The 26,053-nt window shown below is 37.1% G+C and overlaps 1 protein-coding gene and 1 pseudogene across 2 annotated transcripts; one reads left to right on the forward strand and one right to left on the reverse strand.

The window, feature by feature from the left end:
* The first annotated feature begins 7,517 nt into the window (after positions 1-7,517).
* On the forward strand, positions 7,518-17,578 carry GCG (glucagon). 2 transcript variants are annotated; one of them, XM_058715148.1, is made up of 6 exons: positions 7,518-7,639; positions 10,905-11,005; positions 12,748-12,909; positions 14,790-14,927; positions 16,284-16,427; positions 17,098-17,578. In XM_058715148.1, the coding sequence occupies exons 2-6, from the start codon at positions 10,914-10,916 to the stop codon at positions 17,102-17,104; spliced, it is 543 nt and encodes a 180-aa protein (XP_058571131.1). In that variant the 5' UTR covers positions 7,518-7,639; positions 10,905-10,913; the 3' UTR covers positions 17,105-17,578. The 2 variants fall into 2 exon arrangements, with proteins under 2 accessions (XP_058571131.1, XP_058571132.1); XM_058715149.1 differs by lacking the exon at positions 17,098-17,578 and having other exon boundaries at positions 16,284-16,431.
* A 1,986-nt stretch (positions 17,579-19,564) lies between these two features.
* On the reverse strand, positions 19,565-20,173 carry LOC131493004 (securin-like; annotated as a pseudogene).
* Positions 20,174-26,053: the final 5,880 nt, after the last annotated feature.

Here is a 26,053-nt window from a genome sequence, read left to right on the forward strand (position 1 = left end):
TATTCTTTGCATGTGGCTGTCCAGTTTTCCAATACCCTTTTTTGAAGAGACTGTCTTTTCGTCACTATATGTTCTTGCCTCCTTTGTCATAGATTAATTGACTATATACAAGTGATTGTATTTCTGGACTCTCTATTCTTTTTCACTGAGCTCTGTGTCTGTTTTTATGCCAATACTGTACTGTTTGATAGTTTTGTAGTTTAGTTTGAAATTAGAGAGTGTGATATCACCAGCTTTGTTCTTTCTCAAGATTTCTTTTGATATTCAGAATCTTTTATACTTCCATACAAATTTCGAAACTATTTGATCTAAGTCTGTGAAAAATGCCACTGGAATGCTACAGGAATCTTAATAAGATTTCATTGAATCTGTAGATTACTTTGGATAGTATGAACATTTTAATAATATTAATTCTATCAGTCCATTAGCACAGATTATCTTTCCATTTATTTGTGTCTTAATTTTTTTTTAGTATTTTACATCTCTTTCATTTCTGGTTTTATTTGAACTCTCTTTTTTTTCTTGATGAATCTAGTTAAAGGTTTGTCAATTCTGTTTATCTTTTCAAAGACCAGCTGTTACCTGTATTCAGCTTTTCTATTGTCTTTTTAGTCTCTATTTCATTTATTTCTTCTCTGATCTTTATTATTTCCTTCCTTCTACTAACTTTGTGCTTTGTTTATTCTTTTTTTTTTCCTAGTTCCTTGCAGTAGTAGAGCTGCATTGTTTATTTGAAAATTCTTATTTCTTCAGGTAGGCTTACATTTAAATTTCCCTCTTAAAACTTCTTTTCCTGCATTCCATAGATTTTGAACTGTTGTATTTCCGTTTTTATTTGTCTTCAGGTATTTTTTCATTTTCCTTTGATTTCTTTGTTGAACCATTCAGTACCATGTTGTTTAATCTCCATATATTTGTGATCTTTCCCGTTTTGTTTCTGTAATTGATTTTTAGTTTTATATCATTGTGGTCTGACAGATGTTTGATATAATTTCAATTAAGTTTATTGAGACTTGTTTTCTGGCCTAAAACGTTATCTATCCTGGGGAATGTTCCATGTGCACTAGAGAAGAATATATATTCTGCAAGTTTTGGATGGAATGTTCTGTATATATCTACTAAGTCCATCTGGTCTAATGTGTCTTTTAAGGCCAATGTTTCCTTATTGCTTTTCTGTCTGGGTGATCTATCGATTGATATAAGTGGGGTATTAAAGTCCCATACTATTATTGCATTGCTGTCCATTTCTTCTTTCGTGTCTGTTAATATTTTATTTATAGATTTAGATGCTCCTATACTGGGTGCATAAATATTTACAAATGTTATATTCTTTTGTAGGATTGACTTCTTCATCATTATGCAATGCCCTTCTTTGTCTTTTATGATAGTCTTTATTTTAAAATAAATTTTTTTCTTTATTTTTGAGAGAGAGACAGAGGACAGAGTGCAAGTGGGGAGGAACAGAGAGAAGGAGACACAGAATCCAAAGTGGGATCCAGGCTCTGAGCTGTCAGCACAGAGCCTGACGCAGAGCTTGAACTCATGAACCACGAGATCATGACCTAAGTTGAAGTCGGGTGCTTAGCCAACTGAGCCACCCTGATAGTCTTTATTTTAAAATCAATTTTGTCTAATATAAATATAGCTACACCAGTTTTCTTTTTGCTTCCATTTGTATGGATTATCTTTCTTCATCCCTTCACTTTTAGTCTGTGCGTGTTGTTAGATCTGAAGTGAGTGTTCTGTAGGCAACATATAGATGTTTATTTGTGTTTGTTTTTTTGTCCAGTCAGCCACTCTAAGTCTTTTAATTGGAAAATTTAGTTCATTTACTTTTAAAGTAATTATTGACTGGTATGTACTTAGTATCACTTTGTTGATTGTTTTCTGGCTGTTTTTGTAGATCTTCTGTTTCTTTCTTCTTCTCTTGTTTTCTTTCCTTGTGGTTTGATTTTCTTTAGTGTTATGTTTGGATTCCTTTCTCATTGTCATTTGTGTATCCATTATAAAGTTTTCCTTTGTATGTACGTATGCATGTATAGAATTTTATTTTGTCTCTTAACTAATTATTATAATTTTACTAACTTCTGTAGCTTTATAAGTAGTGTAACTAATCTTATTATATATTTACATTTGCCAGTGAGATTTTTAACTTCATATGCTTTGTTGTTACTAGTTTGTGCTTTTTCTTTTCAGCTTAATGGAGTCCCCCTAACATTTCTTGTAAGGTCATTTTAGTGATGATAAACCCTTTTATTTTTTGCTTACCTGGAAAACTCTTTATTTCTCCTTCAATTATGAGTGATAATCTTGTCAGGTAGAGTATTCTTGGTTGGAAGTTTTTTCCTTTCAGCACTTCGAATATATCATGTCACTTCCTCTGACCTACAAAGTTTCTGCTGAAAAATCAGCTAATCATCTTATGGGGAGGTTCCCTTGTATATAACAAGTTGTTTTGTTTTTTACCGTTTTTGATATTCTCTCTTTGTCTTTAACTTTTGACATTTTGATTATAATGTGTGTTGGTGTGGATCTCTTTGGGTTCATCTTATTTAGAACTCTCCATGATTTCTGGAGCTGGATGTCTGTTTCCTCCCCCAGTTTAGGGAAGTGTTAAGCCATTATTTCTTCAAATAAGTTTTCTATCCCTTTCTCTCATCTTCTTCTGGGACCCCAATAATGTGGATATTATTTCACTTGATGTTGTCCTACAGGTTAAATGGTCAAGCTCTTTAGCTTTCAAAGTAACTGATTAATTGGTGCTAATGTCCTACCCCCACATTTATTTTATTATAGCTTTAATTTACCTTATTGTTTTTGGAAAATTTCAAACTTATACAGTATAAGCAAAATCCCATAATAAACCCTATTTACTCATCAGCCAGTTTCAACAATTATCAATAGTCAGCCATATTTGTATCATTTATACTTCCACCAACATGTCTTTTTAAATTTTATATATTTTTCCTTTTAGTTAAATTTTATATAAATTGAAATCACAAATCTTATCTGTACCATTTTGACAATTGGACAAACCTGGATACCACACACCCCTTTAACAAGATAGGATATTTCTATCTCCCGAGAAAGTTTCCTCCTAGACTATCTCCTCCCTTCCTCTTCCAAGGACAACCACAGTTCTGATTTTTTTTTAACCTTAGCTTTGCCTGTTCTTGAACTTCTAAAAATGGATTCATACAGTATCCAGTGTTTTTATGTATATAGCTTCTTTCACTCAGCATAACATCTGTGAAATTCATCCATATTGCTTCCAGTATCAGTTATTCATTCTTTTTTTTGTTGTTGTTATTGTTTAGAAGTATTCCATTGTATCAATTCCACACTACAATTTGTCTAGTATTTTGCTTAGGTACAGACAATTGAGTTGTTTCCAGTTTTTAGTTATTATAAATAAAGCTGCTGTGAATGTTTTCATACATGTCTTTTTGTAGATAAATGTTTTCATTTCTTTTGGGTGAAATTACTAGGTAAAGGGTAGTTGTTTATTTAGTTTTAAAGTTTAATCTTTTCCCAAAGTGGTTGCACTGTCACTTCTTTTTAAATTGAATTTTTTTTGTTGTTATTTTGAATAGGATCATTAAATCAAGTGAACAAAAAAACCCCACAGTGTAACAAGTATACGTTGAGAAGTATTCTTGGCATTGTATTTCGGTCTACCTGATTGTTTCTTGCTGCCTCCTACGGGTAAGGGCTTCCATTAGTTTCTTGTGCATTCTTCCAGTTATTTTAATTTTTTTAATTTTTTTTAACATTTATTCATTTTTGAGACAGAGAGAGACAGAGCATGAATAGGGGAAAGTCAGAGAGAGAGGGAGACACAGAATCCGAAACAGGCTCCAGGCTCTGAGCTGTCAGCACAGAGCCCGACGCGGGGCTCGAACTCACAGACCACGAGATCATGACCTGAGCCGAAGTTGGACACCCAACCGACTGAGCCACCCAGGCGCCCCCTTCCAGTTATTTTAAATGCAGTGATGAGTAGATAAACATATATTTGTCCCATTCTCTCTCCTAACACAAAAGTGGCCTACTACGTATCCATAATGTACCTCCCTATTTCCACCTAACAACATATCTTAGAGTCTATATTGGTGAATAAAGAGCTTCTTCCTTGTTTTTTTCCTGAATTCTGCTCTGTTGATGGCTCCTTGGATTGTCTCCGACTTGTTACTGTTATACACAATGCCACAATGAAGAATCTTGTACCCACATCATTATATTTATATATGTGTGTGTGTGTGTGTGTGTGTAGGAATAAAATCGGGACAAATTTTCAGAATGATGCATGAGCCTTACTAGGCCAAGGGTTATAGGTATTTGTATTTTGTAATATTGTCAAATTTTGCCTACAAACATTTTGTAACATGATGTGCTCCCATCAGCAATGCAAGAGAATTCCCTTTGCCCATAGTCTTGCTACCAGGGTAATACCATGAACCTAGATCCTTTCCATTCCCAAACATTGCAACCCAACCATTCGGAACAGCTGAGGAAAATCAACATGCAAAATTCCCATACTCCATGATTTTGTCAGGTGAGGTCCTAAGAAGAATTCGATACATAATTTGTGAGGCCAAGTGCAAAATAAAAATGCAGAACCCTTGGGGTGCCTGGGTGGCTCAGTTGATTGAGCCTCCGACTTCAGCTCAGGTCACGATCTTGCAGTCTGTGAGCTCGAGCCCCGCGTCGGGCTCTGTGCTGACAGCTCGGAGCCTGGAGCCTGCTTCAGATTCTGTGTCTCCTCTCTCTCTGCCCCTCCCCTGCTCATGCTCTGTCTCTCTGTCAAAAATAAAATAAACATTAAAAAAAATTTTTTTAAGTGCAGAACCCTTGATCAAAAGTCATTAAGAACTTCAAGATGATGAGAGCAGAGCATTAAGCCAAGCATGGGGCTCTCTAAACATATGGCTTAATGCAACAGCATAGGTTTTAGGCCCATAAAAGTTATCCCTGGTCTTAATCATCATAAAGAAAGCAAGAAATCTTTGAATAAATACCTTACTTTACTTTAAAACTTGATGTACATTTTTGTACTCTACTCCATACAATAATTATGTTTTATATTACATATACCAAGTCAAGTTGACCTTTCAGGAAAGTATATCATAGCTATTATGTGGCAATGCCCCCTGGCAGCCACCAGGCACCTCCCATATAGTCTGATGGCAGAACTCTAGATGGCATACCCCAGAATTTCCCTGCTCCTAGATAAGCTATTTAGTACTAGTCATATAAATACAAGGACACTGCTTTCTCTGCCTTACATATGAATAACTGAATAACTGCAACAATGGGAATTGAAGGCCACGTAGAGGCTGGCGTTGGGACAGTCATTGGAAGAAGATCCACAAGTCCACATTGCACTTGATGTTTGTCTTATTTTCTGATAATACAATGTCCATTAGGGAGCCTGCTCTGCCCCTGCTAGGTAGGAGAGCAGAGCCCTATACAATGAGGCTCATAACGCTTCTGAATTTTCAGAATGCTTATTATTATGGTGTTGGGGACAGCCCAGAATCAGTGTTGGAGGGCTGGAGATGAAGCTAGAGGAAATTTCCTGAAAGAACTTGGCATAGGCACTTCTGAAATAACAGAAAGCAAATGAGGTGGAGAGGAACAAGTTATGTAGTAAGATATTGAGAGATATTGGAAAAGAACAAAGCCAGGGACCGAATTAAGGATTTTATATACATCATCCACAGAGCCCCCTTCTTAGGACTGCTCCACAAACAGGTAACACCTGAAAAGGAGGCCAACACAGAGGGATGAAGAGACATCTGTTCAAATAGGCAAAGACAAAAAATAGAACTGAATGTATAGTCGATGTACTCATGAGGACTGAGGTAAGAGAGAAGTAAACTAATCCACACTTTCAAGCCATTACTGTATTTATAAGTGTTATTCCACGTGTCCTGAGGAAGGCCACCTTTCTCTGCTCTTTCACCCCCTCTGCTGGTGGTGCTAAGAAGTAGTCCTCAGGTGAAAATACCAGCACACACCGAGAAGAAGGTGAAGAAAATGAGATGGGTATTTTATACAACCAAGCTTCTCAAACTTTAATATGCATATTAATTGCCTGGGAATCTTGACAAAATGCAAATTCTTACTGGGTAAGTCTGGACTTGGGCCTGAGAGTCTGCATTTCTAGCCAGCTCCCTCCTAGGTGATGCTGGTTTTTGGACCACACTTTGATTAGCAAGGCTTTATACCATCGGTAATCACCAGTACAAACCCCTTTCCTGAGGTCTCCCAATTTCACATAGAACTGATCTCTGTGGCCTTTAACTGGCTTTACATCAAATAGTGGGTCCAAACCGTGATCAAACAGTTTAAGTTCCCTGGGAATGTTTCTCCAGCTGCTTCCACGATTTACTTCCGTAGAAGTCATTAGCTTTGGCATGCACTTGATGGTGTTCAAATATTGGAATCTAGCTAGGAAATGGTGCAATGATTTTGTCATATGGAATCACATTTTTATTTCACAACAGTCATTTAACCAACCCTCTTATTTTACAAATGAGGAAGCTGAGGCACAAAGAAAGGATGTGACTTGACCACAGTCACACGGCTTGTTGATAGCAGCCAGACTAAAATCTAATTACATTGACACTGTTCTCATGCCACCTGTCCAGTTCACTTCACATTTCTCTCTTTCTCTAAAGTGACCAGACTCGTGTCTGCTAAATCCTGTATATCTTTAAAGTCCCAAGTGGTGGGTCACAAAGCTCAGGAAATGTGACAATATGCATCTCATCTCAACAGTTTTCCTCACATTTTCTCTTTTGTGAATTAGTGTCCGGGTCTCTCATCAACAGTTAGTCTTTATATATCCATTAGAAGAAAAAAGAAATACTAGTTCCTGTCTTATTATCATTACCTACCTTGGATGTTTAATCCTCATTTTGCTGTATCCTTTCTGCCTGAATCCAATTTACCACAACAGGACACATTAGGTCTTAATCGATGTTTTAAAAAAATTCCTCTAGAAAATAGTACAAATAAATTTCGTAGGGTGGGGATGAGAAAATTCTGATTAAGTATGTGTTGAGCAAATGATTTATTACTTGGGTAGATGATAGAATGAACTGATTATTGCATTCAGATGAATGCATCATAACTAAACAACAAGCAGGAGGACTTGTAAGACCCCCAAATGAGGCCCTGCTCAAAGTGAGGTTAGCCATAGTCTGTGTAATTTCACGGGTTTTTTGTCTTCGGCATCAAAATTCACTTTAGAGTACTCAAGTGATTTTCATGCCTGACTGAGGGTGAAGGGTGAATTTCCAAACTGCCCTTTCCATTCCCAACAACAACAACAAAAAAAGCAAGAGAGTAAATAAAAAGTTTCCTGGTCTCCGAGGTCCCACCCAATATAAGCTTAGAATGCAGATGAGCAAAGTGAGTAGGCGAGTGAAATCGTTTGTAACAAAAACTCATTATTTACAGATGAGAAATTTATACTGTCAGCGTAATATCTGTGAGTCTAAACAACGCTGAGAGTATATAAATACAGTGCACTGTGCTGCAGAAGTACAGGGCTCAGGACACACACATCCAAAGTTCCGAAAAGAGGGTTCGCTCTCTCTCCACCTGCTCTGTTCCAGTCAAGTGTCAGAAGGTAAGACGAATCGGGAGTGACTGCAAGATTGTAAATCTTGTTTGGGGTACAGTTGAGTATTTTTATGGGGCAAAGTATTATGAATTAAGTGCTGTTCTTTCATCTTATACTTTATTAATCATAATACAGGGGGCGGAATCGAGATGAAAAAGTGATATAAAACGTATTTACATATATTTATTTCAACATAATGAAGCTGAAAAGTGCATTGGATAGATAATTCAATTTAAAGATATAAAATAGAAAGAAAAACAAAGATTCAAATCAATGCCCTTGTAAGATTTAACAGTTATGAGGACTGCATTTTAAAAGTAAATGGTTAACATTTTGAAAAATAAATATTTTGCTAGGGTTTGATAAATGTATATACTACTTTGAACAGAAGGCGCCTTTTAACTTCAGCAGAAATGTGTCCATTAGAGACGCTATAACAGCAATTGCTCCTTACCAATGAAAGCTTATGGCTTTCCAAAAGAACAGAGTCAACATCATCCTTCAAATATTCAAATTTCTGATAAGTCTGTCAAAAAATCAACATCCGTGAAATCAGTTCACTGTAAATGAGACATAGCATATTTGGTGCAGAAAAAAAATATAGTCAGTTATTAAGAAGTCTTTGGATGGAACTGAGTAAAACCACTGATGAATAATTACCTCCCAGGGATTGAAGACCAATAATAATAAATAATATATCTAAAATGTCCACATCCTGAAAGGAAATTTAGTAAGTCTCTTCAGAAAAAAACAAGATGTTCTAAAGTACCCATTTAACTTAAGGACAAAGAACAATTTTACAAAGATCCTCAAAGGAGAAAATGATCAAGGCGTGTGTTTTTGCCATGTGCACGAAGGACTTAGCAGAGGAAATGAGCCAACCGGTTTGAAAAGGACTTATTTGGCCTACAACACCAATATATTTAGGAATATGCTATAATGTCACCTTACCTAGGTCTAAGGTTAATCTTTCTAAAAGGCTTCCTACACAAAGAATACTATCGTTACTATATTTTCCTTTGAATTTGAATGGCAATATGTGGTTCTTTAAAAAAACTGCAGATTCTCTCCTTAGACTGCCTAAAGGGGGGTAATTAAAATTCTTCTCTTATTGAGCAGGAGGTGGAGCTAAAATAATGTAAATATTTGCTTTCTCGGTAGTGGTATTCAAACAATTAATCTGATTCTTCAAATGTTGACAATTCCATAGGCTTCCACTAAATGAATAACTGACATCTTAAAAATCAGTTCCTTTTTCAGTAGAACTCATTTTGTTGACTGTAGAGGACTGAAGATACTCACTTCCCTACAGTTGCTTCTCTTTCAGTTCCCACAGTGGCAAAATCCCACCTGTTCTAAATCTGCCTCTGTAAAACATACTAGAAAATATCATAAAATTTTTTGGATCTTTGCGTAGAAGGAATTATTTAGGACTAAACTGACTTTTTAAAAATATTTTTTAATGTTTATTTATTTATCCTGAGAGAGAGAGAGAGCACGCATGAGCAGGGGAGGGGCAGAGAGAGGGAGAGAGAGAGAGAGAATTCCCAAGCAGGTTCCTCACTGTCAGCACAGAGCCTAAATGCAGGGCTGAAACTCATGAACCCTGAGATCATGACACGAGCTGAGATCAAGAGTCAGACACATAACCACCTGAGCCACCCTGGCGCCCCTAGGACTACATTGACTTTTAACAGTGGGGCAATCCTAAAAAGAAATGCTTGCCACCATAATTTTTTTAAAAATTCCCCAAAGTATGAATTTACAATTGAGAATTATAATCAGAAGACACAACTTGCGTAGGTGACAAAGTTTCCTAAGTTTGCCAACTAGATGAACTGACCCAGAGCAAAATGCCAGATGAGGAACTTAATACTGATGAATGAAGAAGGATGAACCTGTAATTCCTAATGTGTTACTTTGTCTAATTGACCACTTAATCTAAAAAGACAGTATTTCAAAGAAAAAAAAAATACCACTGCAGGTACTACAGTCTGCGTGTTTTAGTGCCAAAGACAGATAGTAAATATGGTTAGGATGTTCAAGAAAAGATTGATAGTTTAAAATGTTAATATTTATAAAATCCTTATTTCAAACCAAATGCCATTTGCCAAAAGTACTCATTCAAATCATTTACGGATAAGCATAATCAAACATGGATTGAAATCCCCACTTCTCAAAGTAAACACGGTCGGTCTTAAAGGTAGCAGAGAGAAGCCCATGACCAATACTGGACTCAAAGGTTCCATTCGGTAAATAGAGAAGCGTGCCTTGTGGGGTCATGTTGCTCACATTCATATTGATCCCCATCCCGTCCACACTGCATCATCAGGTCCTTGGCATCCAATGGCTTCACAGGGCATCTGCTTGAGATACGAAGACAAGCAACCAGGTGTATCCCACAACCAAGCCTAGGGTGTCAGTAGCAGTGAATGACGTATCCTGGACTAAGTCCAATTATAAAACAACCTGGGGACTTCCAAGACTTCAGAAGCAAGCATTAATTTTCTTTATGACAGTGATCTCTTAGTTTCTTGGTTGTGATTGTTCAAGTTGCCAGAAGCATTAGTTTTTGTTGCAAATTGCTTGTCTTTAAAATGATTTTTCCCTTTAATTTAGAACAGGTCAAAGCACCCTAAAATACCTCAAATCTGTTGGCCGCTTTATAATTACAAAGTCTAGACCAAGTTACACTATTTAAAATATAAATGAATAATACATCTGAACCGACAGCTGGTATGCCAAGTTGTAGCCTGAGGCTGCTTTAAGATGGTTGAAATGCAGTATAATGTAAATGCTTGGAAGTGAAGGACTATTAATTGAAAGCCAGACTGATAGTGAAGGGGGTGGCATTATGGATAAAGTGCCATTCAGGCTAACCATATGTAGCATATCATCTACAGTAGATATTTTAAATGTTTATCATGGACATTTTTAATTTCAAGTCTGGAAATGAGCCTTCTGATCATTAACACAAGTGTCCTACACTAATGAAAGAGCTTAGTTGGTGGTACATAGCTTTTTTTTTTAATTGGGTGGAACATATCTTTTGTATCCTTTTTTGTCACCCCACAAATCTGGGGAAAAATATAATCTACTATCTGAAATGAAGCAGGAAATATAATCAGAGTAAAGTTGATGACTAGCTTATACTTGCTATTTGTAATATTTACTTAGTCAAAATTGAACTAATCTAATTGGACAGGTTTAAATGTGGTTGCCTGTCTCCCCCCACCCGCACACCCCCCTCCCTGACTCTGTGTTCCCACAGGCAGCAAAAATGAAAAGCATTTACTTTGTGGCCGGATTGTTTGTAATGCTGGTACAAGGCAGCTGGCAACGTTCCCTTCAAGACACAGAGGAGAAATCCAGGTATTAAATCTCTAGACTTTAGCTAACATGATATTATGGTTAGAATACAGCCTGTTAAAACTATGATTCGTGAATAGGTCTCAGTAAAAGACTCTGCACATTTTCCAAATGTTCAAGGTATCATTGTGATACAGGCTTTTCTGCAGTATAGATCAGAGTATGTGCTGTTTCATACCCAAAGGGGTGGGCAATGTTGAAAATTTATTACACAGTAAATTATAGCTCTTTCGAATCTTCAGTTGATCCTATCTGTACATTCATTACACACTGTAGAATAGATTATTTTCATGATTCATACCAACTTTGTGTCCTTTTTAAAAATAATGGCTAGTTGTTAGCTATAAAAGTCATATGTGTTCATGATAGAAACTATTTTAAAAACATACAATTTCGTTTCCAGTGCTCAAACTTCATTATTCAGAGAAAACTGTTAATAATTTTGAAATTTGGTATATTACTTTCCTGTATCTTACGTGTATGGTGTATAAACGTATTCCACATGCTATGTTTTTTTTTTCTCTTAGCATTATGTTGCTAGTTTTTTCTTATATCATTAAAAATACCTATTATATGTAGGACCTTTAATGCTTACATTCTATTCCATCTCATAAATGTACAATATTTATTTAGCTATTCCTCCTTTACTGAACACTTAAGAATTCTTCAAATTTTCCCACCAAGAATACTGCAAATAACATTTTCCCCCTAGACTTCTTACTATTTTCTGAGGATAGATTTCTAGTAGTAGAATTACTATGTCAAAGGGTTTTGAATGAGTCTAATTTTTTTATATTATCTTGCCAACTTGCTTTCCAGAAAAGTCACACACATACACATTCCCATCAGCAGTATAGAAATACTTCTCTCACACTATCCTCCCCAGTATTGAATCTTCACTAATTTGACAGGTAAAAATAGTATCTCATTTCTATTTCTGAGTATTAATCACATTGAATATTTCCCCATATTTACCATGCCAGTGAACTGTTGATTTCTAGCATGCGTACTATCCACTATACAGTTTCAAATTACCAAGTGCACTTTTTCTTGTCTTTCTTTTTTTTAATGTTTTTAATCTATTTGAGAGAGAGAGAGAGAGAGAGAGAGAGAGAATAAGAGGGGGAAGGGCAGAGAGAGCATCTCAAGCAGGTTCTACCTTGTCAATGCAGAGCCCTATGTGGGGTTCAAACCCATGAACCATGAGATCATGACCTGAGCTGAAATCAAGAGTTTGATGCTTCATCAACTGAGCCACCTATGCACCTCTTTTGTCTTTCTTTGAATGTTTGTCTTTCTTCCAGCATTAGCTATCATATACCCAGGTAACTAAACTTTTTATATGAATATATGCAAAACAAAATTAGGAACATAAATCTGCTGCCCAGCAAATGATGTGGAATTTTTTACTCTTTTAAAATATTCAAGTCATTGATCTCTTCTGTCATTATTAGCACAATCATGAGTAGATGAATTAAGTGAAAAAAGATTTATTTAATCCCATTTCAGAAAAAAAGATGCCAGGTGAAAAAATCTATTACTAGAATTCAGAATCAGAGTGTATTCAATTCCAATACAACTATGGAATTCCCATGGCAAGCCAAGGTGTCTCCGAACTATCCACTGAAATACTCAAGGCACCTGCCTTCCAGCGTCATACGGTGCAGTATTTTGTAGAGAGGTACTATTGAAGAGATTCTACTCTTGGGGAGAGATTTAATTGTACCCATCACTGTTCTTTACAGATCATTCCCAGCTCCTCAGACAGACCCGCTCAATGATCCGGATCAGATGATTGAGGACAAACGCCATTCTCAGGGCACATTCACCAGTGACTACAGCAAGTATCTGGATTCCAGGCGTGCACAGGATTTCGTGCAGTGGTTGATGAACACCAAGAGGAACAAGTAAGAGTCTGAACCTAGTCCAAAATTTGCACACAAATATATTACATAAATATGTCTAAAATTTCTCTTGACTGTTTTTTTTTTTTTTTTATCATGTTCATCAGTTAGTGCACATAGGCTCTTCCAATTTCGGTGATTTTCAAGGTTGGTGATACTGTCCTTTGTATTATTCCTTGAACGTCCTACCCTCTCACCTCTTCAGTCCCCTTATCTACCCTCCAATGGGACTTAGACTTTATATTCCCACCTGTGGTCTTAGCAATATTTACCCTCTTGGGCCATTTTCCTTTAAAATCAGAAGTTGACTTTTGTGAACCTGCAAGATTAGGAATCTAATTTCTGACCAAAAGATACAGCGAATTCACCATTCCCTTGTAGGGTTCAAACTCATGATTGTGATCACATTCAAAGTATCCTCTAGCCAAGTTAATCATGGTAAGGAATGGAAACAGATGCAGTCTTTTTCTTGTAGAATACAATCCAAGATACACATTTAAAATTACAGCCTAGCTGCACAGCATAAAGAGAGAAGAAGGCAAATAAGAACACAAGCCTATCGTAAGGCATACATTTTAATGTTGGATTTTCTTTGACAGTGTTGGGTTTTTTGCTACATCTAGGCTACTGGAGGAAATCATCTGCAAGGGTTTCACAGAGATGGTGGAATTTCACAATTTCTTTGGAGGATGGCCCACAAGGGGGAGGGAGTTATGCATACAAAGTAGCTAAAGGAATCTAAAAATCAGGAAAGGGCATAGATTTGTCTGGATAGAATAGAGGTGTGCCTGGGTGGCTCAGTCGCTTAAGTGTCCAGCTCGGGTCATGATCTCATTGTTCATGAGATCCAGCCCCACACTGGGCTCTTTGCTGACAGCATGGAGCCTGCTTGGGATTCTCTCTCTCCCTCTCTCTGTGCCCCTTCCTTGCTCATGCTCTCTCTCTCTCTTAAAAATAAAAAGAAATAAACATTTAAAAAAAAAAAAAGAAAAGAGAAGGGAGAGAGGAAGGGAGAGCAAGGGAGTAGACACAAGCCAACAGGAGAAACAGGAGAGACAGAGCGATTGACCAAAAGTTCTTAAGTGAAAGTTACAGCTACAGAAATGATGGTCATGGCCAGAAGAGACACTGGGAAAAGTTCTTGCCAAGGACTAGAGATGAGGCCTTTGGTAAAATGTGGAAAATCAGAAATTTGAAAAAAAATGGAAACAGCTGTCCTCATTTCTAGAAAAAGAATGCCACAACTTGGTAAACTAATGTGAGACAATTATTTTCTTAGGCAGTTTCTGTTGTGTGTTTCAGATAAACCTTCTGGGGTAACACACATCAGGGAAACTGAGGGTGGCTCGTCACCCACCTACACAGAGCACTCTGCACATGCTTGAGGGTGAAATGGAGCCCTCTCGTTGATGGCCCATCACACGTTTCCTTTAGTCCATTATCCTGTGGTCCTTTTGCTGGATTTTGAGAGGGCCCTTGGCTTTCCCTAGAAGCATTGCATTAACTCTGACCCCACGCGGACTAATAACAAACAGCCGCCTTACCTGCAAGTAGCACAGCACGGTGCGGAACCCACTTATATTGAGACCGAAGTGAATGCAGCTTTAATAATCAATGGCACAGACAAGCAGGGGAGCCGAAAATGAGTAAGCCGATAGAGTAGAGGGGCTTTAGCCCGCTTTCATTGTTACTAGCCCTGTCCCATCATCCTTCACTCCAGGTAATTGATGTAGCTTCAGGATGATCCCCCGGCTACCCCCATCTCCCAAATCTCCCTCAGCCCCTTCTACATAGGATCCTGAACCCCAGGCTGCACTGTTTAAAGGTGAGAACCATATTGCTAAAGAGACAGATCTTCAACTTAACTTTCACATTTCGTTCAGGAATAACATTGCCAAACGTCATGATGAATTTGAGAGACATGCTGAAGGGACCTTTACCAGTGATGTAAGTTCTTATTTGGAAGGCCAAGCTGCCAAGGAATTCATTGCTTGGCTGGTGAAAGGCCGGGGAAGGCGAGAGTAAGTCTGTACATTCTTATTTAACATTTTTTTTTTTTGCATGATGCTGAAAACTTAGACTACAGTTATCTATATATGGATCTGGATTACAGAAGCAATTAGTATAGTCTCACAAAGTGAGGAAATAACTCATATTGGTGGGAGACAGTCTACAAAAGTCTAGTCTGTTTTACTTTTGATAGCAAGGATTAATAATATTTGTAATTAATTATTATTCTCTATTAGAGTGGCATTATAATTAGGGCATTCATTTGTCAATCCAGAACACTCTTGATAACAAGTAGAATGCTTTTTTGATAACTGTACGAAGACAACCAGCTTAAACGAGAACTGTCTTGGGAAAACTAGGTTTAAGGAAAAAGGAGACACAATGCTGAAAACAGAAAGTCCGACTGCAAATATTTACACATGGGATCATGTATATATGTGTGTGTGTGTGTCAGGATTCAGGTAAAAATGTGATGAAGACTAAAAGGAAGACAATTTAAGATGTGTAATGAAATGACCCTCAAAGCACAGATACGTGGGAACAGCCATAGATTTAACGATATGCCCATTTTTTTAATAGGGCTGTCATATAGACAATCACCAAATTGTCAAAGTTGAAAATGAAGCTAGAGCCTTTTGGGACTTTCTTGGAACTTACCACAACCAAACAGATTCCTGAACCATCTCATTTTCTCCTGATCATTTTGATTGACATTTGAAATATGAGAGGCAGGAAATTCATGTTCAACTCTTTTTTTTTTCTTAAGTGAGATTTAAAACAAGTTCACTGAGCCTTAAAGAGAGCTTAAGGCAAAAGGAAACTAGTATTGTTACTGACTTAAAACATGATCAAACCGATGAAACTAATTGGTAAAATAGTCACTTACACTTGAGGATATTTTGTAGTGTTTTAATGTACCGCAAAAATTCCTGCCAGAGCAAACCATTCAAAGAGGAAATGTTATATGGACTAAACTTTAATCGGCTAATCCTGTACCTTGCCAGGCTGTTCAGACAATCACTAGTTTTACGAGACATCATACATTTTTCTGATTTATAGACGAATTAGTCTCAGTAATAACATCTGTGCTGCCAATACACTAAAATATTCGAAGCAGCCTGGAATATTGAGAAAGGCATGAAGCTACTCCTTAGGTCTGGTTTCAGTTCCCAACTCTGCTCTTTCCTACCTAAATCATTCCCTTGCCCACATGCAGGTTTCTGTGAGGCTTTTCATAGCAGGCCCCTCCCCCGGGAAATAGAAACTTACTGTTTTCTCAGTGACTCTCACACATGCTACCAGGGATAAGCAATCAATAAGCACTTACTTAAAACCTTTAACCACTCATTTGGCCCTTATTCCTTCAGTTTCCCAGAAGAAGTCACCATTGTTGAAGAATTACGCCGCAGACACGCCGACGGCTCTTTCTCCGATGAGATGAACACAGTTCTTGACAATCTTGCCACCCGGGACTTTATAAACTGGCTGCTTCAGACCAAAATTACTGAGAGGTGACACCATTTTAGTTAATTCTGAAAACCATAAAAACTTTCATAACTATTATCACACAGGCTACAGGTGGTTCCCGGTGTGGGGAAGAGGGTCTTTATTTAGTCTCTTGGTATATAATCAAAATTATGAATCCTTTAAGAAAACATTATTATATTCACTTTTCATCAGTAAGATTTATTCATTTACCCCTCTACTGCAAAAAGCATTTCCTGAGTGTCAATAAGGGATAAGGCATTAGGAACACAGATATGAATGAAACATGCAGATGTTAAGGCATTTGCATATTAATGTCATATTAAAAATTGCTATTTATGGTGACATTTTAGCACATAGGAAAACACCAGTATACATGGTATTATGTCCTTACTGTAATAAGCATAGTAGTAAAAGTTTAAACACCAAAACTTAACCACTTATTTTCATAGGTTATAATTGCTTTTTATAATTTTTCATACACTTTATATTTCATCATAGGGGAACTTTAGGATAAGTCGTCTCTGCAAATGTTTGAAGAGTTGAAAAGACTAAGGGATTTATAAGATGAAAAGATTGATGAACAAATTTTATCAAAGTAAATCACTGAAATATTTCCTGGATAAGTTAACTACTAAGTGTCATCTGTCATAGCTATTGTTAAATTCACTACCTTTTTTTTTTTTTAATTTCTAGGAAATAAGTATGTCACTGTTCAAGATCACTTCACATCACCTGCCAGCCACATGGAATATTTGAAATTTTAAGTTCTGTAAATGTAAGAGATGTATCCTGAAGCCATATTGCTTTGCATGCCAATAAATAACTTTTCTTTTAATATTGTGTGACCAAAGATTGTAAATGGAATAAACCATGGTCAAAGAGTTGTTAAAATACCAGCTTTAAAATGTGGAAGTGCAGAATTCTCTCCTTTTCTTATTTTGGATGAAGTACCCTAACCTGCTTACATTTAGCAATGAAATTACTTTTCTGTGATGTAATTTGTACATATAAATTATTTCAATCACAACATATCTGTATTGTAATGATAAGATAAGGGAAGGACTAGTAGCCACAGTGGTGAAACTGGAAAGAGAAATTCCTTCTTGAAACATTTGTCATAAAAATGCTCTGCTTTCAATATATAAATGGTAGATAAATAAAATTTTCAAGCTTCTTTACCATTGTCTGCCTTCTCTCTTCTTCATGACCCCACTCCTTCCAAACACCCCTTCTTCCTAAGCTCATAGCCCATGAGCCAAATCTGGTGCCCAGACATAGCTTCACGATTTGAATGTCTGCACCGTGCTTTGTGGGCAACCCTGAAAAAATATATAAACGTATTGATTTCTGGCTTATCTTTAAAAATTAAATCATCAATTGGGGCGCCTGGGTGGTTCAGTTGGTTGAGCGTCTGGCTTTGGCTCAGGTCATGATCTCGCTGTCCGTGAGTTCTGGCTCCGCATCGGGCTCCGCACCAGGCTCTGTGCTGACAGCTTAGAGCCTGGAGCCTGCTTTGAATTCTGGGTCTCCCTCTCTCTCTGCTCCTCCCCCGCTCATGCTCTCTCTCTCTCTCTCCTTCAAAATAAATAAAAACATTTAAAATTTTTTTTAAAAAATAAATAAAAATTAAATCATCAAGCAATATTAAGCTGCAAAACAAATCTCATCTGGAGCTAAGTATCAGCTGTCTCCGGAAGTCACATGCTCATAGTCAATTTTGTTTATTAAAAAAAAAAAAAAAGCTATTGTTTTTCTGGTCTATATTTCATTTATTTCCACTCTGATCTTTTTTATTTCCTACCTTCTGCTAACTTGGGGCTTAATTGTTCTTGTTTTTCTAGATCTTGAGATGTAAAGTTAGGTTGTTTGAGATCTTTTGATTTTCTCAATATACACATTTATCACTTTAAACTTCCCCCTGCTTTTGCAACATTCTCTGTATTTTGGTGTGCTATGTTTCCATTTTCACTTGTTTCAATATTTTTTTTTAATTTCCTTTTGGATTTCTTCTTTGATCTATTGGTTGTTCATGAATGTGTGCCTAGAAACTTCTCAGGTCTCCTTTGTTGATTTCTAGTTTCATACCACTGCGGTAAGAAAAGATAGTTGGTAGTTGGTATGATTTCTATCTTCTTAAATTTGGTGAGACCAGCTTTGTGGCCTATCATATGACCTATTCTGAAAAGTGTTCTATATGCACTTGAGAATAATGTGTATGCTGCTGCTGTTGGGCGGAATGTTCTAGAAATGTCTGTTAGGTTAATTTAGTCTAATGTATGGTTCAAGTTCAACATTTCCTAGTTGGTTATTGGTTTGGGTAATCTGTCCATTGTTGAAACTTGGGTATTACAGTCCCCTACTACGACTATGATTATATTGTTATCCATTTCTGCCTTTAGATATGTTAGTATTTGCTTAATATATTTAGGTGCTCTTATGTAGGGTGTGTCTATATTTATGACTTTTATATCTTTCTGATGAATTGACCCCTTTATCAACATATAATGACCTCTTTTCTGTTACTGCTTTGGCTTAAAGTCTATTTTGTCGGATGTAAATATAGCCACCCCTACTTTCTTTTGGATTCCACTTGTATGGAATATCTTTTTCCATCCCGTCAGTTTGAGCCTATGTGTGTCCTTAAAGCTAAAGTGAATCTTTTATAGGCAACATATAGTTAGGTCATGGTTTTTAATCCATTCAACCTACTCCAGGCCTTTTGATTGGTGAATTCAATCCATTCACATTTAGAGTAATTTTTTGTAATGTTCATTTAATTTTGAGAGACAGAGAGAGAGAGAGCACGAGCAGGAGAGGGGCAGAGAGAGAGGGAGACACAGAATCTGAAGCAGGCTCCAAGCTCTGAGCTGTCAGCACAGAGCCTGACATGGGACTCGAACTCACAAACTGTGAGATTATGACCTGAGCCAAAGTCAGATGCTTCACCAACTGATCCACCCAGGTGCCCCTAGAGTAATTATTGATATGGAATGCCATCTTATTCATTGTTTTCTGGCTGTTTTATAGTCCAATTGTTTTTTCCTCTGTTTCTGCTTCCCTTTGTTAATTGGTGATTTTACATGTTTTTTTTTTTCTGTTAAACAATGGTTTTATTAACATAAAAACATACATACCCACAAACTATAAAGTGCTAAGAAACTTAAATATTTAAGTCATAGCAAGCAGGTGGCAATTCAACATCCAAGGCCCCCAGAATGCTTGAAGGAGACCACAGCAGATTACACTTCCAGAGTTAAGAGGGCATTTTTAGAGGGGAAAGGGAGCCACATGTAATAGTTTTTCAAGCTTCCACTTCTCATCCAGCCTCATGGGAAGCATTCTCTTCAAGAGGAGGTATGCCATTTCATATTCCTCAAGCAGGTCAAAACTCTTGAAGACTAGAGGATATAAAGGAAAGAATTTTTCTATTTCTAGATCAGCATCACTCAAGGCAGGAATGGAACTTTTTGCTTTAACAGTCTTCCCAGTCATCTGTTTCACAGGGAACTTTGTCTATTTCTGTTTGAGGGCTCCATTAGTCTTTACTGACTTTTCTGTAGTTATGTTAACAGTTCTCAAAGCCTTTCTGGAAGCATTAGATAAGGCTGGTGGAGCACCAAACATTTTGCCAACATGTGGCATTGAAACCTGAGATCTCCCATTGAAGGCTCTGGCTTGAAGTCCAGACTCTAGCTTTAGCCCATCCTTAGGTGCCACACAGGTACCTAGATCACCATTTTTCCTTAACAACAAAGATCATAGCAGCCATTCTGGATTAGGCAAGGCTCAGCCTCTTTTTCTGCTTTTGATTCCCCTTTCTTTATCTTTTGTGAATCTTATCTAGATTTTTGCTTTGTGGTTGCTCTAAGCTTACATAAAAACATCTTATAGATAAAGCAGTACATTTTAACTTGACGGTGACCTCACTTAATCCATATTCAAAAGCTCCACCAAAAGCCCCACAAAAGCTCTAAATATATATATATATATATATATATATATAGAGAGAGAGAGAGAGAGAGAGAGAGAGAGAGAAGAGAGTGCACAAGGGAGAGGGGCAGAGGAGAGAGAGAATCTTAAGCAGGCTCCAAGCTGAACCTGCTGCGGGTCCAAGCTGCAGCTGCTCCAAGCAGGCTTGGAGCCTGATGCGGCTCTTGATCCCACAATCCTTGGATGACGATGTAAGAGCTGAAATCAAGAGTCAGACGCTCAACTGACCGAGTCACCCAGGTGTCCCCCTTTATATTTTAGGTGTCACAATCTACCTCTTTTTTTATTTTGTATTCTGCAGATGCTTTCTCTTGCATTTTTCATTTCATTCACTGAATTCTTCAGCTCTAGAATTTGTTTGGTCCTTTTTATGATTTCTATCTCTTTGCTAAATTTCTCATTTTGTTCATGTATTGCTTTCCTGATTTTCTTTGAATTGTCTTTTTGTGTTCTCTTGTAGCTCATTGGGTTACCTAAAAATAGCAATTTAGAATTCTTTATCGACTAGATTGCAAAATTCTGTGTCTTTGAGTTCAGCAATTGGAGGATTATTGTTATCTTTTAGTGATGATATGTGTTCTTGATCCTTCGTGCTTCTAGAGTTGTGCATTGCTGCTTTCATATTCAAGGTAGTAGACACACTCTCAAATCTTTACTAGTTGCCTTCAAGTAGGATATACTGATCATTGGTCCTATTATATGAGGGGCTTCTCTGACCCTTTATGGATACATCCACTCTACACTTCCTACTGCCTCTTGTGGAAGAATTCTTAAGCTTTTGTGTCTTCTCTGGTTCTTATGATTCACCAGGCTGGCTGCTGGAAACCTATCTTCTGTTTTCCAAAAGGTGGCACTACAGCTCAAGTTTGTGATTTCTCCCTTGCTCAAAGATCCTGATCTAATTTTATGAGCGTACTCCATTTACCAGAGCTGGCTCTCTCACCCACTGCACTGGGGAGCACACACCAAGGGACAGGCATAGAGTTGAGGGAGGTGTGGGTTCAGCATTTGGGGTATTGAGAGAGCCTACAGGCCTGATAGAGATGGGGAATGTCCACCATGCTTTCTTGTATGCAAATCGTTGCCGTTACCGCTCCAAAACCAATGTACCCATGGGTGACTTAAAAGGCTCCATTTGGAACTAAAATTTGGTTTAGAAACTGTATCTTCATTATACCAGAGTCAAAAGTGTGAGAACATCGCTGTGAATGTTCCAGTTCAGCAGCAGCCTTCAGAACCATGGGATGTCCTCATACAAAAGAGGAGAGGTAGTCAGCTAAGAAAACTGGCACATGGCTCCAATGAATGGAAAAGGGAAGGATAAAACAGAGTATGTGAATCAAGCCCAAAGGAATGACAAAAGTCAAAACCAGAGAAGATTAATCTTCCCTTAAGTAAAAGAAGCAAACTAAGGGACAACATTGGGAAATAAAGCTAAGGAAGGAGTCATGTAAGTGTAGAAATGAAGTTGAATTATTAGTTATGTATTTGTTTAACTGTGTGTAATACAATCCCAATCACAGAGAGTTAACAATATAGGTGTTTGTTTCTTACAATACAAGAAATCCAGACATAGGGAGTCCAAAACTAAACATGTCAGTAATAGCACATGGTCTTTATCCTTCTGCTTTGCCATCATTAACAAATGCCTTTCCTCCCATGGTCACCTTAAGATTGGAAGGTGACTGGCCCATCTCCCAGTTTCCTGTTCATCTTCCGGGGAAAGATGAAGAAGAAAAAAAGTGAAAGATGGGTAGGAAGAGAGAGAGGAAAAAGAGGAAGAAAACAAGAATAAGACGTAAGGAAGTGAGAATTAACAATCAGAAATACAATGAACTGATTTTGAGAAAGTGAAACACTCAGAAATCCTCAGATTTTCAATTTTGTCTTGCTGGCCAGAAACGTGCCCCATGACCACATCCTGGCTCTAAGGGAGGCTGGGAAATGCTGCTTTTCAGCAGCATACAAAATCAGGATCATATTTATTAGGAAAAGGGAAAAAATGAATATTATGTAGGGAACTAAAATCAAAAAGCGTATCACCACAGTCAGGGCTAGATGCCCAAGCCTTAGTTTAGTGAGTGTCATCTTTGTAGTTTGAGGTTTTGTTGGCCTAATGTAAGTCCAAACACACTTACAAAAACAAAAATTCAGACTGCCCCTGAACTCAATGTGAGAAAAGTAAAACACCCAACAAAGAAATTATTGGAGAATATTCAATGAGACTCATACAAGCATTTTATATCTTCAATTATAAAACTAAGTTTAAATAATGGGAATACAGGAGTAAAGGATTCAAGTTGAATTAACCAGGCAGATATAAAAGAAAGCAGAATTGTGCTTTTGTCATCAGAAGTAAAACTTAAGGAAAAACTATTACAGAAAGAAGAATACTTTAAGATCCTAAGTGTTATTGGGGACCCTGGGTGGCTCAGTCGGTTAACCATCCGACTTCGGCTCAGGTCATGATCTAGCAGTCGGTGAGTTCGAGCCCTGTGACGGGCTCTGTGCTGACAGCTCAGAGCCTGGAGACTGTTTCAGATTCTGTGTCTCCCTCTCTCTCTGACCCTCCCCTGTTCATGCTCTGTCTCTCTCTGTCTCAGAAATAAATAAACGTTAAAAATTTTTTAAAAATAAATAAAGTTTATTTATTTATCTGGGAGAGACAGAGACAGCATGAGTGAGGGAGGGGCAGACAGAGAGGGAGAAAAAGAAAATCCCAAGCAGGCTCTGTGCTATAGCACAGAGCCTGATGTGGGGCTTGAACTCATAAAACCGTGAGATCATGACCTGATTGAAACCAAGAGTCAGACACTTAACTGACTAAGCCAACCAGGTATCCCTGAAAAACCTGTTTGTTTTTTTTTAAAAAGTGAAAACATACATACTATAAGAAATGTTAAAGAGTAAATAATTATCAAAGTAAAAAGAAAATTTTTTAATTAAGACTAATTTGAACAACTCTATGTTAATACATTTAAAACCAGATTTAAAAAATACCTGTATAAAAAATATAGCTTACCCAAATTGTCCTCAGTATAGATGGACAATCTAGAGAGATCATTTTCCACTAAATAAACAGAAAAAGGTTTTAAAGATGTCCCTACAAAAAACATGTGGACCATATAATTTCTCAATGGATTTTTACTTAACCTTGAAACATCAGATAATGAATACTATTAAAGCTATTCCAGAATACTGAAAACACAAAAACTTGTACATTCTTTTCCTGAAGTGAGCGAGTATAACATTGATAGTAAAATATGAAAACAAATCACACAAAATTTTACAGATGAATGTCACTTATAAACATAGATTCAAGTATCTTTTAAAAAGAATCCAACTGTCCATTAAAAATACAATGTGGAGAAATTGGAACACTTGTGCACTGTCGCTGGGAATGTAAAATGATGTAGCTCCTGTGGGAAATAGTATGGCAGTTCCTTAAAAAGTTAAAAATAGAGTTATCATCAAACCCAGCAATTCCACTTCTGGGTATATACCACAAATCATTGAAAGCATGATCTCAAAGAGATTATTTGTGCACCCCTATTCACGGCAGCATTATCCACAATAGCTAAAATACAGAGACAACCCAAGAGTTTAATGACTGATGAGTGGATAAACAAAATGTGTCATAGACATACAATGGGAAATAACTCACCCTTAAAAATGAAGGAAATTTGGGGGCGCCTGGGTGGCTCAGTTGGTTGAACATCCGACTTCAGCTCAGGTCATGTCTCACAGTTCGTGAGTTCAAGTCCTTCATCGGTCTCTGTGCTGACAGCTCGGAGCCTGGAGCCTGCTTCAGATTATGTGTCTCCCTTTCTCTCTGCCCCTCCCCTGCTTGCACTCTGTCTCTCTCTCTCTATCTCAAAAATGAATAAACACTAAAAATTTTTTTTAAAAAATGAAGGAAATTTCATGCTACATGCTACAACATGGATGAACCTTGAGGACATTATGCTGAGTGAAATAAGTTAGTCACAAAAAGACAAATACTATATGACTCCACTTTTAGGATGTACTTAAAGTAGTTAAAATCATAAAGACAAAAATTATAATGGTGGTTACCAAGGACTGGGGGAAGGAGAGAATGGGAAGTTATTGTTTAATAAATATAGAATTTCAGTTTTCAAAAAGTTATGGGGATGGAAGATGGTGATGATTGCAAAACAGTGTGAATGAATTTATTATCACTAAACTATATGTACACTTATAAATGGTTAAGATGGCAAATTTAATGTTACATGTATCTTACCACAATAAATGTGTGTGTATGTGTGTGTGTGTGTGTGTGTTTGCGTGTGTCTAATGCCCAAGCTTTATTTTAGTGAGTGTCACCTTTGTGGTTTGGGGTTTTGTTGCCCTAACTTAGGTCCAAGCATGCTTATATAAACCCTAGACTGCCTCTGAATTCAATGTGATAAAAGTAAAACATCCAACAAAGAAATTATTGGAGAATATTCAGATAAGACTCATTCAAGCATTTTATATATTTAATTATAAAACTAAGTTTACGGGCACCTGGGTGGCTCAGTCGGTTGAGAGCCCGACTTCGGCTCAGGTCACGATCTCACGGTTAGTGGGTTCCAGCCCTGCATTGGGCTGTGTGCTGACAGCTCGGAGCCTGGAGCCTGCTTCAGATTCTGTGTCTCCCTCTCTCTCTGCCCCTCCCCTGCTCGTGTTCTGTCTCTCTCTCTCTCTGTCTCTCAAAAATAAATAAACATTAAAAAATAATTAAAAAAAATAAAATAAATAAACTAAGTTTAAATGATGGGAATAAAGGAGTAAAGGATTCAGGTTGAATTAACCAGACAGATATAAAAAAAGTGATGCGGATTATGCTTTGGATATGAAGTAGTTCAATATTAGAAAGTCCTTTAATACAATTCATCATACTGATAGGCATGAGAAAACCATAATCTCCTCTCCATAGATGTCAAAAAGGCACACCACAATATTGAATCCTCAATCACGATAAGATAGAAATTGACGGATACTTTTTAAATATGATAAAACATATACTGGCCCAAAAGTCTGCAGTTTACTTAATGCTATATATTGGAGAAATTCCCATTACATTCAGAAACAAGGAAAAGACACCATTATTTTGGCTACTATTTAACACTGTCTTAAAGGTACTAAGAAATTGAAGAAGTTAAGGTAATTAAATAAGAGAAAGTGCACAGTGAAAAAGAATGTACTAAAACTATATCTACTTAAAGATGATGTGTTTATATATCTGAATAACTCAGAAGAATAAATGGAGAAATATTACAAATAATAAGGTAATTTAGTATATTAGAATGATACAGAATGAATATACAAAACCAACAACCTTCAGAAAGAAAAGAAAACAAAATGAATACATCAATTCTCATTAATTCATAGTAGTCATGTTACATAAAACCACGGTAAACACTGAATTAATGAACATTGGGCTGCTAGGGGAAATACAGAGCGAAGTTCCCACAAACCTCCATTTTTGTCAACATAAAGCCATATGCCTTATATAGGTTTGTTTGCCAATGTCCTTGTAAAACATACCAGTCTCATAAGCATTAAAAACCTCCTCTTCCACCTCGCTCTTTTCCTTGTAACACTTAGCAGGTATTTTAAAAATTCTTCTGTAGCTTCCTGATCTACATACACAACC

This window comes from Neofelis nebulosa, chromosome 2, assembly GCF_028018385.1.
Source record: "Neofelis nebulosa isolate mNeoNeb1 chromosome 2, mNeoNeb1.pri, whole genome shotgun sequence".
NCBI lineage: Eukaryota > Metazoa > Chordata > Mammalia > Carnivora > Felidae > Neofelis > Neofelis nebulosa.

Excerpts from the sequence above, each read along its gene's own strand:
- GCG (XM_058715148.1), top strand. The coding sequence starts at position 10,914 with ATGAAAAGCATTTACTTTGTGGCCGGATTGTTTGTAATGCTGGTACAA. Across the intron at positions 11,006-12,747 it reads GACACAGAGGAGAAATCCAG|ATCATTCCCAGCTCCTCAGA; the intron begins GTATTAAATCTC and ends TGTTCTTTACAG. Across the intron at positions 12,910-14,789 it reads ATGAACACCAAGAGGAACAA|GAATAACATTGCCAAACGTC; the intron begins GTAAGAGTCTGA and ends CATTTCGTTCAG.